At 39.6% G+C, this 15,452-nt stretch overlaps 1 protein-coding gene across 1 annotated transcript in view; it reads right to left on the reverse strand.

The window, feature by feature from the left end:
• Window positions 1–15,452, reverse strand: part of VWA3B (von Willebrand factor A domain containing 3B) — a 205,646-nt gene that overhangs the window by 29,787 nt on the left and 160,407 nt on the right. The window contains exons 22-23 of the mRNA XM_060027679.1: window positions 14,556–14,606; window positions 5,764–5,968 (exon numbers count right to left, since the gene is read on the reverse strand). Coding sequence (XP_059883662.1) covers window positions 5,764–5,968; window positions 14,556–14,606 — 256 coding nt within the window. The remainder of the gene's footprint in view (window positions 1–5,763; window positions 5,969–14,555; window positions 14,607–15,452) is intronic.

Below are 15,452 nucleotides of genomic sequence, written 5' to 3' on the forward strand. Positions count from 1 at the left end.
TATTTGGGAGCAGATATAACAAATGACGCTACTTATTCTGACTTCATTTTATATACAACTCAAAGAAATTTCTCTCTAAGTCTCCCCAACTAATGTTCTCCTGTGTAGTGTCAAAGTCACAACCCAATATAATGTTTTCAAATGCAAGTGGTCTCTTTTCGTCCCTTCATTCTCCCATTCCCATCTCACCCAGCCTCACCCATATCCTCCCTCCTGCTGTGCATTTTCCTAACACTCTCTGACAGTTTTCCATGGAGTGGACCACTCAATTAGTCACTCTTCAAAGCTAGAGACTCCACATTCCTTGCCAGTCTCAACTTGGAAAAGTAACCACGTGCAGCCAGCTGTGTAAGTACATTTCCGAGGCCTCTCTTAGGGTTGTTTAGAGCTACTTATAATTTAACAAGATTTTCTGCCTCCGAGTTTTTCAAGGCAGCCAAGGTTGGGTGCAGAAAGCCCGTTGGATCTTTCTGGGCCTGGATTCTGTGGGATTTGCTCTGGAGAACAATCCTTATTTACTAAGGAAATGCTGCAGGACAACATAGCTGGAGCTGCCCTAGACCAGGCTCCCAGCGAAAACTTGGGAAGTTTAATTACAACTCAGATGTCCTTGGTGATTTCCACCATACTGCAGCTCCGAGGGCTCGGGAGTGGCCAGTGACGTTGGACTCTGCAATCACGGCAACAAGAAGGGTGCTCGTGAAGGGAGCTTTCAAGTGGCATTTACAATTTCAGAGTTAAGATCTTTCATTATGCAGTCAGTGAGCCAAGCACCTGTCTCCAGGGATGCCACAAAACTAGGGGATTACAGAAATAGGGAGGGACAATTAATCATGGAATGTGTCCCGTATAAGGTGCTGGGCAGAGCAGGTGGGATAATGATGCTTGCCCTACGTCTGATCCTGGGGCCAGCAAGGGACTGCCAGTGAAAGCCTGAGTGGAAAAAGCAGGGCGCATTCTAGCCAGACACTGGCATGTATGGCCACTTCTCCCCACCTCTGATCCTCACCAGCAGAAAAATCAGGAAGCTGTCCCAAACTCAGGAACCAATAGGACAGCCACTGTGGGTGCCAGCGTACTGTAGGCGAAAGAATCAGAGAGCCACAGACCTCCAGACTCCATAACATATTCTGGAGTGGATCAAACAGTGACCACTCCCTTCTGAACACACGTGGGCATTTCTGATTGGGCATCCCATTCCGACCAACTTTGATCACCTTTTGTTACTTCTTATCAATAAACTTTAGGGGGTCTTAATGAAAAACGGTTTCTTCCTCTCCAAATTACAGTCATTGATCAAAATCTGTGGCCTCTGCTAAAAACATTTAAAGTGAGACTTTTTTTATTTGAGTCAATAAAAATGACTTGCACCTGTGATGGATATTCACCGCAGGATCGCAAAAGGCCTGGCGATCTTGAGCTTTGGTCCGAACCATTTTTCACGCTGAAGGATGAGACTTGTTAGCAGGTCATGAAATCAACTCAACAGAGCACGATAAAAATGGAATAAAAATACCGCACGATACATCACACATGGTAAGGAGAAGTACCGTTTTAAGAAAATAATACAGAAAATCTTCCATTGCAGAGGGCCATGTTGAGAGTGGAAAGAACTCTGTAGATGAGCTGCCAACTATGGACCCCTCCCCGCCCATTCATTACCTACGGACTATTGTCCTGGGCACATGGGTGCTTTCCTGAACTGACAGTGGGGGCTTTGGTCACCCTATGTAGGGACAGGGCAGTGAAAGGACAGCCTTAGCCCCCGACCAAGAAAGGGGGCAGCAGTGGACCCATCAATACCATCACACAAACTCAATGTCTTCCTCACTCTGGCTCCCACATCAAGTTCCCTCCATTTTTTCTCCTTTGCTTTCTAGGAAGATCTTGAACAAAAAGTGCACTTCCTGTATTTACTTTCTCCACTGCTCTCTACTTCTCCATCCTCTGCACACTGGCTTCCACTCCCAAAATGCCACCGACGTTGTTCTGGCTAAGATCACTAACGATCTCCCTCTTGAAAATCAAATGGTTTTCAGACATCATCCTGTATGACTTTCCAAACTCCTCAGTAATATTTTAACAACGGAAATAGCAATGACGGGCAAGGTGGGTTGAGGGCATCTCCTGTTGAGCAGTTAGCGTGGCACGCTGTACTCAGCATATTACGCGCGTTGTCTCACAACCATCTTGCGGGTGGCTACTATGATTTTTCTAATTTAAGGATGAGGGATCTAGGCTTAGAGTGCCTAAGGAAGGTCCACATCTGGAAGTACTGAGACTTGCATTCAGGTCTGTCTGACTCCAGACCCAGGGCTCTTGCCATCTCTCCTCCTCAGGCTCTGACATCATAGCTCCCTACCCTGCGCCTTCTGCTCCTCTAGCTTTCCTGTCTTGGCCCTTTCCACAGTCTCCTCTTCCTTTCTCAGCACCTCAAATGACCTCCAAATCTATCTCTGTAACATGGACTTCTCTCCTAAGCTCCGAACACATGGCTGCCTATCGGTCTTTCTCGCCAGGATGCCCTGTGGACATCTAAGGATCAAGAGGACCTAAAGTGAGTTACCTTTCCCTGAAAATCCACTCTGCCTCTCATGGCACCTCTTCCTCTTGTTCTTTCATTCATGTATTCATTCAAATACCTGGGAGTGCCTACAAGGTGCCACGCGATACTGCAGCAACACTAGGTATACCCAGAACACAACGGACCAAGTCCCACCCTCATTCCAGCAGAGGAGACAGATGATGAACAAATACGTACATGATGGCAGGTGGTGAAACGTGCCGTGAAGAAAACAAAAATATGGGAAGGGGTTAGAGAATGACAGGGTGTTTAGAGGGGCTGTCTCTCTGCGGAGCAGAGGTGACACGATGTGGTGGCTAACCGTGCCTCTGTCTCCCAGTTGTCCAAGACGGGAAGTTTGTGGGTATCCTCAACGTTGCCCTCTGGCTCACCCCACACATTCACTTTCCACCAACTGGTGTCTCTTTCACCCATTCCCTCCCCACTGTACCGGCTTGACTCAAGGACTCAACACCTCTCAGTGGAGGCTGCACCTGGTTTTGGTCTTCCCCTCCTACACTGAGCCTCATCTTGCTGCCAAAAAAATCTTTCCAAGACACAAATCTGCTCATGTCCTCCACTTGCTGAAAAGTCCTCGCTGGTATCCACTTCCTACAGGCTTGGTTCCTGATGCTAGGAGAGATTTCCAAGTTCCTTGTATTCTGGGGCCATCTTCCCTTTCCCGTCTTGTCTCCTGCCACGCCCCTGGTGAACATGCCATGCGCTTTCCACCTTCCTGCCTTTGCACAAACAGTTTCTCTCACTCAGAACATTTCTCACACTCCCCCCCTCAAATTCCTACACATCCTTCCAGACCAAATTCAATCATCCCCTCCATGAAGACTTCCTCAACGCCTCAGCCAGAATCGTTCGCTTCTTCCCATCTTCCAGTTGTTCTATGGCTACGCCTCTGTTGTCATATTTATAATACTCTGCTATAAGCATCTGGGTTTCATTCCTTCAATAAATATTTTTGCGTGTCCACTGTGTGCCAGGCATCATTCTCAGTGCATGTAGCTATGGATACAGCTACAAGTAAGGCCAGACAAGACCTCAGCTCTCACATAGGTTACGTTCTATGCCAGTATGTCTCCTCCACTAGGCTGGATCCATGTCTCCATTGCTGTTAACAAACCCCTATTTTGTGTCCAATGTATAGTGTCACCTTGGGAGGCCCCAAGGAAAGAAAGAAGAATGTGGCAGGCTGAGACCACCTGTGCCAAGGACAGAATCTGACCCATGGTCGGGAGTGAACAAATGTTTCTGGATGAAGAAATTGTGGAAATTATTTTAATTCCCACTCTGTGGACAAGGGAATAAAAAAACAGAGCAAATAATTCACATCCCATGAACAATGAGCTTTTGGTTCCCACAAATTCAGGAGACTACACTACGTTCTGAAACACAAGAGGCTTCTTTCCACTTCATTAGCAACACTTCCCATTTTAACATTTAATATAAAGTACAGATAAAAGAATAATGCTTGCAAATTCTGCTGTTAGGCAGTAATGTCACCAGAGCTCAACATGCGAAAGTCCCTCATTTAGAACCTATCTGTTCACCTCAACTAGAATAAGAGTGGGACCTGGTCCATGTGTTGAGGTACCTCTAGTGCCTAGAATAGGGCTTGGTACCTCACAGGAACTCATACATATTTCAACGAATAAATGAAAGAACAGAGAGGAAGAAGCGTGAGGAAAAGAAGAGCAGATTTCCAGGGAGAGGGATTTAATTCATTTGAATTCAGTCTTCTTGATTCTCGGTGTTTACAGGGCACCTACGTGAGGAAGGCCAATATACAGCCACGTGTTTGGGGTCATCAGATGGTGCCTTCCAAGGAAAGACTGAACAACTCTTTGAGGAGGTCACTTTGAATAAAAACGACCATCCCCCCCCCCCATATATATAAATAAATAAATAAAAACAAAAATATAAATAAAGATATGATAAAACTTTTGCACTCTGCACAAAAGAAATCGCTTTCTACACTGAAGGAAAAAAAGCCATTTGCAGGGGAAAAATAAATTTAAATAAAAATAAGCAAATAAAACACAAGAATCTAGAACAGCAAATACAGAATTTAAAAACAGGCAAAGCTGGTATCACTTAGCAAAGACTGAAATCAAAAAAGATGAATCTCAAAGGTCAGTTCCTTGGATATATCTTTTAGACTATCATATGGTAAATATATTAAAATTATATAGAACTCAGTAAGATTCTGGATAAACTGTTCCAGGTTTACACACACCCTACTATAGTCAGAAAGAGGATATTACACAGGCAGCAAGTATTTAGAGCCCCCAAATGTTCATGTCCTTTGGTCCAAGAATCCCACACCTAAGAATTTATCCTAGCAAAACAGTTCAACTATATGCACTATAGAAGCAATAAAACATGATGTGAAAGAGAAGAAAATTGGAAAAAACCCTCAAATGTCCAACATCCAGTGAAGAGTTAAACAAATCAGGGCATTTACACACCATGGAATATTATGTAACCACAAAAAACATCAGTCTGATGATTCAGCAAAAACACCGAGAAAATATATGAGACGTTGAAAAGCAGACCATAAAATGATTACGGATACTCTAACTGCAATTCTGTGTAAAATTTATTCAAGGAAAAGAAACAATTAAAAGTAAATGATACAAAGTGGTAATAAATAATATGGCTGCCAGAAAATAAATTTTCCTTGTAGAAGGTCTGTTTTACTAGTAATAATAATTGCAAACACTTATGTGGGGAGCTTTCAATACTAAGTACTTTAAATGCTCATTTTGCTTCCGTAACAAGCCTATGAGGCAGATACTATTAACACTCTTATTTTACAGATTTAAAAAAAACCCTAAGGTTTAGAGAGAGAGAGTCACTGGCCAAGATCACACAGGGATTAGGTGGTAGGTCTGAGGCTGGACTTTGGTCCGGCTCATATCAAAGTCCAGGCTTTTAATCACTACACGATACTTCTGTTTAGATTTATTTTTCAATTAAAACACGTATTGCTTAAAAAATAAGGCCAGAGTAAAATCAAATGGCATTTCCTTTCTGTTGAAAGAAGTCCTGAGACCTTAAGTGGGTTGGCTGTAACTCTTAGAAATCAGTGCAGTGGGAGGTGGGAGAGAGGGGAGGCCAGCACAGGAATGGCAAGGGCTTGGGATAGGAGGGAGGGAGGGAATACAGACAACCTCCACAGTACACACCTCTTCAAGGGCCCTGCTCACATGATTCTCCTTCTTGGCAGCCTCCTGGAGCTCCATGGCCTGCTGCACATACATTTTCCCAGCTAGGATTTCATTCTCCAGCACTGACAGCTCCTTCAAGGAAATGGGCCAATTCAACCGTTCTAATGCCTTGTTTAAAGCTGCCTTGTTTTCTAAGTAACGCATTGGTTTGTTTGCACCTAACCTAAAAAAAGAAGAAGAAAGAGAAACATAAAGTGATCATAGTAGAACATAGTAGAACATATGGAAAGATGTTTTTTCTGTAAACCCTCCCCTGAGAAACATCTGTCAAAGCAGATGTCAGGTGTCAGTTGACAGAATCACAGCCGTGCCTTCTGGCTTTGGTAGTTTATGCAAGTCAGAAACAATCATCTCCGAGTCACGGTAGGCACTTTTCCCCATTACCTAATTTGATGATCTGATTTTACAGAAGTTTGATACACGTAAGTTATTTTTTCAACAGTTTTTTCAGCGTATTTGGAACCCATTCCTTTCTCCCTGGGTCTAACATTTGGCAGAACCAACAGTGAGTTTCAAAGACATTTCACACAACTATGCTTAGCAGTGACTCTGGAAAACAAAGCAAACCCTAAACTCAAATATTTGTCTCAGTGCAGTAATTCTCCTATTAGCTCATGTTAGCTATTTTTATCTTCTCTCCTCTTGTAAGCCTAAATAGACCTAAACTTTCTACCTTCACTGTTTTGGTACACAAAGAACAGAAGCCAAACTTTCTATCAGCTGATGAACAAGCTGTGTGATTCCAGGGGAAACCAGTGGGGTGTGGAGGTCCCAAGTCCTGGATTCTGTTTCCAGTCCCAGTACTTATGAGTCAGATACTCATGGAAGAGGGTACAGAGATTGACTGATTGAGGGACATGGGGGAGGAAAAACATTTCATAACTGTCATTCTCTTATTGTTGAAAATGTCATGGCATTTTTTTTAGATGTCGGGTGTTGGAAGAGCACACTGTTAAACCAGTACATTCACAGGACTCAATCCACAAACAAACTTGTCAACAGAAGACAGCAAAAATTCTTATTAAAAAATCTAAATTGGTGTGATGTCAGCAAAGTGGTGAAATGAGAAACCCCAGGCCCTCATTCCCCCACAAAGACGCTGACTAACCATATAAAGACCAAACTGCCTTTGTGAGAATTCTAGAAACCAGTTAAAATGTACTTGCCCTCCAGCACCACAAAGCCAAGAAGAGTAGGCATTGAAGCGAGTAGGAACATGTGTTGCATTTTGTCTGGCCAAGCCCCTCCCCTTCCCTGGCACACTGCAGAGCAACTGGGAGAAACCTCCTATTCAACATGTATCCAACATTTTGGTCTTTTGTGGGGCTTCCCGGGAGACTGGCTTCTGTCTCACTTGACTCAGAATGTTGATAAAAATGGCAGTATACTTTGGATGCCAGGTTGGGGCAGCTGAGAACAAAGGCAAGTTTCATGGGTGGTTACAGCACCAGAGATACTGCCGTACTAAAGACAGACACCAGGGAGAGCAAGAGATTACGGGTTCCTAAGAAAAAAACAGGGGCAAAACCTCTTCAACTGGGAAATGACATGCACAAGCCTAGAGAAGACATATCCCCAGAAAAGGTGTGAGAGGGTCCCAGAATCTCTAGCCAGAATGATTGGTGAAGGTCTTCCCCTGTAAGAAGCCATCTGTAAAGACTGGGAGAAGTGTCTGTTTTATCAAATGCCCAAATATTGCCTAAAGATACTAAGGCATACAAAGAAACAGAGAAAGATGGCCCAATCCAAGGAACAAACTAATCTCCAGAAAACCTACCCTAAAGAAAGGAGATCTATGAATTACCTGACAAACAACTGAAAATAACTGTCTTAAAAATGCTCAATGAGCTCAAGGAGAATACAGACAACTAAATGAAATCAGGAAAATGATGCATGAACAAAATGAGAATATCAACAGATATAGAGACTATAAAAAGAACCAAACAGAAATTCTGGATCTGAAGAATACAATAACTGAGCAAAATGGATGGCTAGTGGGAAGCTGCTGCATTGCACAGGGAGATCTGCTTGGTACTTTGTGACGACCTAATGGGGTTGGATAGGGAGAGTGGGAGGGAGGCTCAAGAGGGGATATGGGGATATATGTATACATATGGCTGATTCACTTTGTTGTATGGCAGAAACTAACACAACATTGTAAAGCAATTATACTCCAATAAAGATATATATAGAAAAATAATACAATAACTGAAGAATTCACTAGAGAGCTTCAAAAGCACACTTCATCAATCAGAAGAAATAAATTAGCAAATTATGACTATTTTAAGTCATAAATTGTTACAAGGACAAAGAAGGACATTATATAATGGTAAAAGGGTCTATCCACCAGGAAGATTTGACAATCATAAATATATATGCACCTAATTTCAGAGCTCCCAAATATAGAAGCAAACATTAACAGAATTGAAGGGAGAAATAGAAAGAAACAATATAAAAGGAGATTTCAATTTCCATTTTCAATAATGGATAGAACCACCAAACAGAAGATCAATAAAGAAACAGAGGACTTGAAAAACACTATATATTAATTAGACCTAACAGACATATACAGAACACATCACCAGCCAACAGCAGAATACATATTCTTAAGTACACATGGAACATTCTCTCCAGGATAAACCACATATAAGAACACAAGTATTAAAGGTTTTTAAGATAAAATCATATGAAGTATAATCTCCAATAACAATGGAATAAAACTAGAAATCATTAGCAGAAGGAAAACTGGAAAATACACAAATATGTGGAAATTAAACAACCCACTCTTAAACAACCAATGGGTCAAAGAAGAAATCCTAAGGGAGATTATAAAATATCTTGAGATATTTTAAAATAAAAATACAACATATCAAAATGTCTAAGATATAGCAAAAGCAGTCATAAGAGGGAAATTTATAGTGCTAAATATTTACATTAAAAAAGAGGAAAAATCTCAAATCAACAACCTAACTTTACACCTAAAGGAACTGGGAAAATGGAGAATAAACTAAACTAAACCCAAGTTAGCAGAAAGAAGGAAATAAGGATTAGAGCAGAAATAAGTGAAATAGAGTATAGAAAAAATCTATGAAACTAAGAGTTACATTCTGGAAAGAACAACAAAACTGACAAATGCTTATTAGCTAGATTAAGAGGAAAAAAGAGAAGATTCAAATAACTAGAATCAGAAAGGAAACAGTGAACATTACAACTGTTGTCACAGAAATAAAAAGGATCATAAAAGACTCCTATGATCCATTATACACCAACAAAATGGATAACCTAGAGGAAATGGATAAATTCCTATAAAATTATAACCAACTAAGACTGAATCAGGAAGAAATAAAAAATCTAAACAGACCTATAACTAGTAAGGAGACTGAATCAGTAATCAAATAATTTCCAACAAGCTTGAGCTCAGCACTATGTAGCTTCCATGGAGAGTGCTACCAAACATTCAAAGAAGATTTAACACCAATCCTCCTCAAATACTTCCAAATATTTAAGAGCAGGGAACATTTTGAAACTCATTCTATGATGCCAGCATTACCCTGATACCAAAGCCAGACAAAGATACTATAAGAAAACTACAGCCCAGTATTCCTTGTGAACATTGATTCAAAAATCCTCAACACAATACTAGCAAACCAAATTCAACAGCATATTATGAAAGGATTAAACACCATGAAGAGTGAGATTTTATTCCTGGAATGCAACATACAAAAATGAATCAATATAATACATCACAGTAACAGAATGAAGGAAAAAAACCACTTGATCATCTCAATTGATACAGCAAAATCATGACAAAATTCAACACTCTTTCATGATTAAAAAGTCAAACACTCAAAAAACTAGGAATAGAAGGAAACTATCTCAATATAATAAAGGCCTCATAACTTACTCAAACCTTGCTTTAGATAGTGAGGAGGGAAGTGATGTCATGAAAGGTGGTGGAGTAGAGAAATCAAGGAATTTGTCTTTTCACCAAAACAACTATTGATAGAATTAGCTATTTTGAAATTCTGGAATCTAGTTGAATACTTACAGTATCCAGGGGAATGCTTGATGAAGACAGAGGCTAGCATTGAGGGAAATCTCTGTCAGGTCATTGGCTGACCACAGAGATGAAACAATACTTCAGTGAACACGCATGACAAGGAATATAGTCTTTGCAAAAACAGTGTGGAAAGACACTAAACAGACAAGTGCAGCCTTCATCAGGCAACAACAGAAATTTCTGGGAAGGGTAGAGAATCTAATTTCCAGAGTTACTACGTTACAATGGCCAAAATGTTCTGTTCTCAATAAAAAATTGCAAAGAACACAAAGAAACATGCAAGTATATAACCCATTCACATGGAAAAAAAGAAACTGACAGATGAAGTCCAGACACTGGATTTGGTAGAGAAAGACTTTAAAATAACTGTCTTAAATATGCTCAAAGAGGTGAAGGGAACCATGGACAAAGAACTAAATGAAATCCTGAGAATGATATATGAGCAACTAGACAATATCAATAAAGAGAAATTATGAAAATGAACCAAATAGAAATTCTAGAGCTGAAAAGTACTATAGGTGAAATGAAAAATTCATTAGAGGGTTTTAACAGTAGATTTGAGCAGGCAGGAGAAAGAATCAGCAAACTTGCAGATAGATCAAATGAGATTACATAGTGTCTGGAGTAGAAAGAATACAAGAATGAAGAAGAGTCTAAAGGACATACGGGATTCTATCAAGCTTAACAACATATGCATTATGAGAGTGCCAAAAGGAAATGAGAGAGAAAAGCATGAAAATATTTGGCAAAAATGAAATAATGGCCAAAAACTCTCCAAATTTGATGGAAGACATACATCTACACGATCCAAGAGGCACAGTGAATGAAAAGCAGAATACACTCAAAGAGAGCTATACCAAGACACTATACTATAATTAAACTGTTGAAAGACAAAGACAAAGACAGAGAATCTTGAAAGGAACAAAAGTGGCTCATGAACAAGAAATCCTCAATAAGATCAACAGCTGATTTCTTATGAGAAACCATGAAGTCCAGAAGGCAGTGATAGGGTTTGTTTGTTTGTTTATTTATTTATTTATTTATTTAGGCCACGCCGCATGGCATGTGGGATCTTAGTTCCCTGAACAGGGATCGAACCCAAGCCCCCTGCATTGGAAGCGTGGAGTCTTAACCACTGGACCACCAGAGATGTCCCATTGATATGGTATATTTAGAATGCTGAGAGGAAAACACTATCAAGCAAGGATTCTATATCTGGCAAAACTATCCTTCACAAATGAAGGAGAAATTAATACATTTGTTAACACATAACAAAAGCTAAGGGTGTTTGTTGCTAATAGGGCTTCCCCATACAGGAAATGCTAAAGAGAGCTCTTCAGGATGAAATAAAAGGACACTGGAAGACAAGTTACACTGGCCATACGAAGAAATAAAGATGACTGGCAAAAATGACTACATATGTAAATATAAAAGCTAATATTCTTGTATTTTTGGTATGTAACTCCTCTTTTGTTTCCTATATTATTTAAAAGACAAATGCATAAAACAATGATTATAAAGCTATGTTAACGGACACATAATGTAAAAGATGTAATTTGTGACAATAACAATATAAAGAGGGGATGGAGCTGGATAGAGACAGAGATAATGTACACTATTGGAAATAAGTTGATATCAATTCAAACTACTTTGTTATAAATTTAGGATGTTAACTGTAATCTCCATGTAATCATTAAGAAAATAATGAAAAACTATGCAAAAAAGGAAATGAAGAGGGATCACAATGATACATTAGAAAAAAAATCAAATACAAAAGAAGGCGATATTGGAGGAATTGAGAAACAAAATAGACAAGACATATACAAAACAAACAGCACAATGACAGAAGTAAGTCCTTCATTATCAGTAGTTACTGTAAATGTAAACGGATTAAACTCACCAGTTAAAAGACAGAGATAGGCAGAATGGATTAAAAAAACCATGATCCAACGATATGCTACTATAAAGAGACCCATTTTAGACTTAAAGACACAAATAGGTTGAACATGATAAAATGCAAAAAGATATTCCATGCAAATAATAACCAAAAGAGAGCTGGAATGATTATACTAATATCAGATAAAATAGATTTTAAGTCATACACTTTTACAAGAGAAAAAGAAGGACATTATTTATATTAATAAAAATGTCAAATCATCAAGAAGACATAACAACTGTAAATACATATCATCTATCAACAGAGCCCAAAAGTATATGAAGCAAACATTGACAAAATTGAAGGAAGATATAGACAGTTGTACAAAAAGGAGACTTCAATATCCCACTTTCAATAATAGGACAACCAGAGAGAAGATCATAAAGGAAATAGAGAACTAGAAAACACTATAAAACAACTAGACTTATATACAGAACACCTCACCCAACAACAGTAAAATAAGTATTCTTAAATGCACATGCAACATTCTCCAAGATAGACCATATGTTAGGTCATAAGGCAATTCTCAAAATATTTTAACGATCAAATCATATAGAGTACCTTTTCCAGAACAGTGGAATGAAGCTAGAAATAATAACAGAGATAAAACTGGAAAACTGGAAGTATATACATACAAATATACACCACACTCTTAAACAACCAATGGGTCAAAGAAGAAATCACTATTAGAAATTGGAAATTAGAAAATACGTTGAGATAAATAAAAATGAAAACACAACATATAAAAACACATGGGATGCAGCAAAGCCAATGGTCAGAGGGAAATTTCTGGCTGTAAATGTCTAGTAAAAAGAAAGAAAGATCTCAAATCAACAACCTAGGTGTACACCTTAAGGAACAAGAAAAAGAAGAGAAAACTAAACCCAAAGCCAGCAGAAGGAAGGAAATATCAAAGATTAGAGCAGAGATAAACAAAAGAGAGAACAGAAAAATAACAGAATCAACAAAATGAAAAGTTGGTTTTTGACAATATCAACAAAATTGGCAAAGCTTTAGCTAGGCTGACTAAAAGGAGAAAAGACAGAACTACTAAAATCAGAAACAAAAGCAAGGACATTACTATTGATCTTACAAAAATTAAAAGGACTATAGGGAATAATATGAATAACTGTATGTTTTCAAATTAGATAATCTATACAAATGGACAAATTCCTAGAAACACACAAATTACCAAAACTGACTTCACACAAAATAGACAATCTCAACAGCCTATAATAAAGACATTGAATCAGTAATCAAAAATCCCCCAACAAAGAAAAGTCCAGGACCAAAAGGCCTCACTGATGAATTCTACCAAACATAAAAAGATCAATTAACATCAATCCTATTCAATCCCAAAAAAACAAAAGAGAGGAGTCACTTCCAAATATATTATATGAGGACAAGATTCATCTGATACCAATGCCAGACAAAGATCCTAAAGAAAACTACATGATTATTTCTGCTTATGAATATAGAACTAAATAGCCTCACCATATTACTAGCAAAACATTATTATTTATTTATATAAATTTATTTATTTATTTATTGGCTGCACTGGGTCTTCGTTGCTGCACGCAGGCTTTCTTTAGTTGTGGTGAGCGGAGGCTACTCTTGGTTGTGGTGCATGGGCTTCTCATTGCGGTGGCCTTCTCTTATTGTGCAGCATGGGCTCTAGGTGCGCAGGCTTCAGTAGTTGTGGCATATGGGCTCAGCAGTTGTGGCTCGTGGGCTGTAGAGCACAGGCTCAGTAGTTGTAGCGCACAGGCTTAGCTGCTCTGCTAAGGGGATCTTCCCGGACCAGGGCTCAAACCCGTGTTCCCTGCATTGGCAGGCGGTTTCTTAACCACTGCGCCACCAGGGAAGGCCGACTTCAGTTTTTTAAAACGAGAAAAATAACAAGTGTCGGCAACAATGTGGAGAAACAAGAACCTTCACACATTGCTGTATGTACGAGGTGGGAATGTAAAAAGATCCACTGCGCCACCAGGGAAGCCCGACTTCAGTTTTTTAAAACGAGAAAAATAACAAGTGTCGGCAACAATGTGGAGAAACAAGAACCTTCATACATTGCTGTATGTACGAGGTGGGAATGTAAAAAGATGCAGTTGCGGAAAGTAAATGAGAAGTTTGGCAGTTCCTCAAAAAGTTAAACACAGAATTACTCTGTGACCCAGAATATCCACGGCTAGGTATGTACTCCAGAGAAATGAGAACACATGTCCACACAGAAACGTCTACGTATTTTGCAGCATTGTTCATAAAAGCCCCAAAGTAGACACAACCCAAATATTCATCAATGGGAGAATGGACAAACAAACTGTGGTATATACATACAAGGGATCATTACTCAGGCATAACAAGGAAGGAAATGTTACATATGCTTACAACTTGGAGGCACCTTGAAAACATTAAATTTTTACATTAACTAAGTAAAAGAAGCCAGACACAAAAGGTCACATGATATGTGATTCCTTTCATATGATATATCCAGAATACACAGATTCACAGAGACAGAAAGCAGATTGGTGGTTACCAGAGGGGGAGAGAGGAATGGGGAAGGATTACTTAATGGGTACAAGGTGTTTTCTGAGATGATAAAAAAGTTTTGAAACTAGAGGGAGGTGGTGGTTTGCACAACATTTTGAATAACTTAAATACCACTGAATTGTACATTTAAAAACTTAATTGTAAGTTATGTGAATTTCACCAAAATTTTAAAAATTTTTAACAAGTGAGAAGAAACTGGCTTACTTTTTCTTTTCCTCTTGAGATAATGCTTGCCAAACAATTTTATTCAGGCGCCTGTTTAAAAAAAAATCAACAATAGTTATTTAGTAGCAACAGTTCATTTCATGACAAAAAGCTGAACCCGGGCAAGGGAGATCCCAAGCCCCGCAGCACCACCACCGCTGGACCATGTCATTGCCACTCGCTCAAAGAGATTGGATGTGAGCGTCTCCCACGCTCAGCATCACTGCAGAAGCCTCGGGGCTTTGGGGCAATCATGCTAAATATTAAAGGAGGGCACAGCTCTCAGCTGGATCAGGTAAAACCCGGACTGAGAAAAGGCAGCAAACAAACTGTTCCTCATTATCTCTGCATGAAGATATTTCTAAACACCCACTGCTTTTCTTCATAAGGAAAAATATGTGTGCCCTTAGCCTGCCTTCTGGAGACATTCTTCTGTCTGGATTCTCAGAGCAAAAATAAAAGGTTAACAGGGTCATAAATAAGAGGATTGGGACACACTTTAGAGATCAACCAGCCTGATCTCCTTGTTTTCCAAATGCAGCCGCTAAGGGGGGCAGACAGATGAAGCGCCTTACTTATCCAGCACCGAGAGCTGGTGGGGCTGAGACTAAAGCTCACCGAACGTGTTTGCAGAGAGATGCTGGCAGCCCAAGAAGGAAGGAGGAAGTTGGAGCCAGTGCTTTCTATCAGGTAGTTACAGCTCCTTTTCTTGTTACTAATCAGTGGTGCTTTTTCCAGAGCTTCCAGCCCAGTTCTGTAGTGCTACATCATCACCCAAATCAGGCTTACTAGGGCACAGGGCACAGAACACTGGCTCCACAGGTTGTGAGCTGGTGTTCCATGAAGCAAAAAAGCTTCAATAAAATGGGGTGGGAGAATACTGCCTCTCCCCAGGAG

This window comes from Delphinus delphis, chromosome 12 (genome assembly GCF_949987515.2).
Source record: "Delphinus delphis chromosome 12, mDelDel1.2, whole genome shotgun sequence".
Lineage (NCBI taxonomy): Eukaryota > Metazoa > Chordata > Mammalia > Artiodactyla > Delphinidae > Delphinus > Delphinus delphis.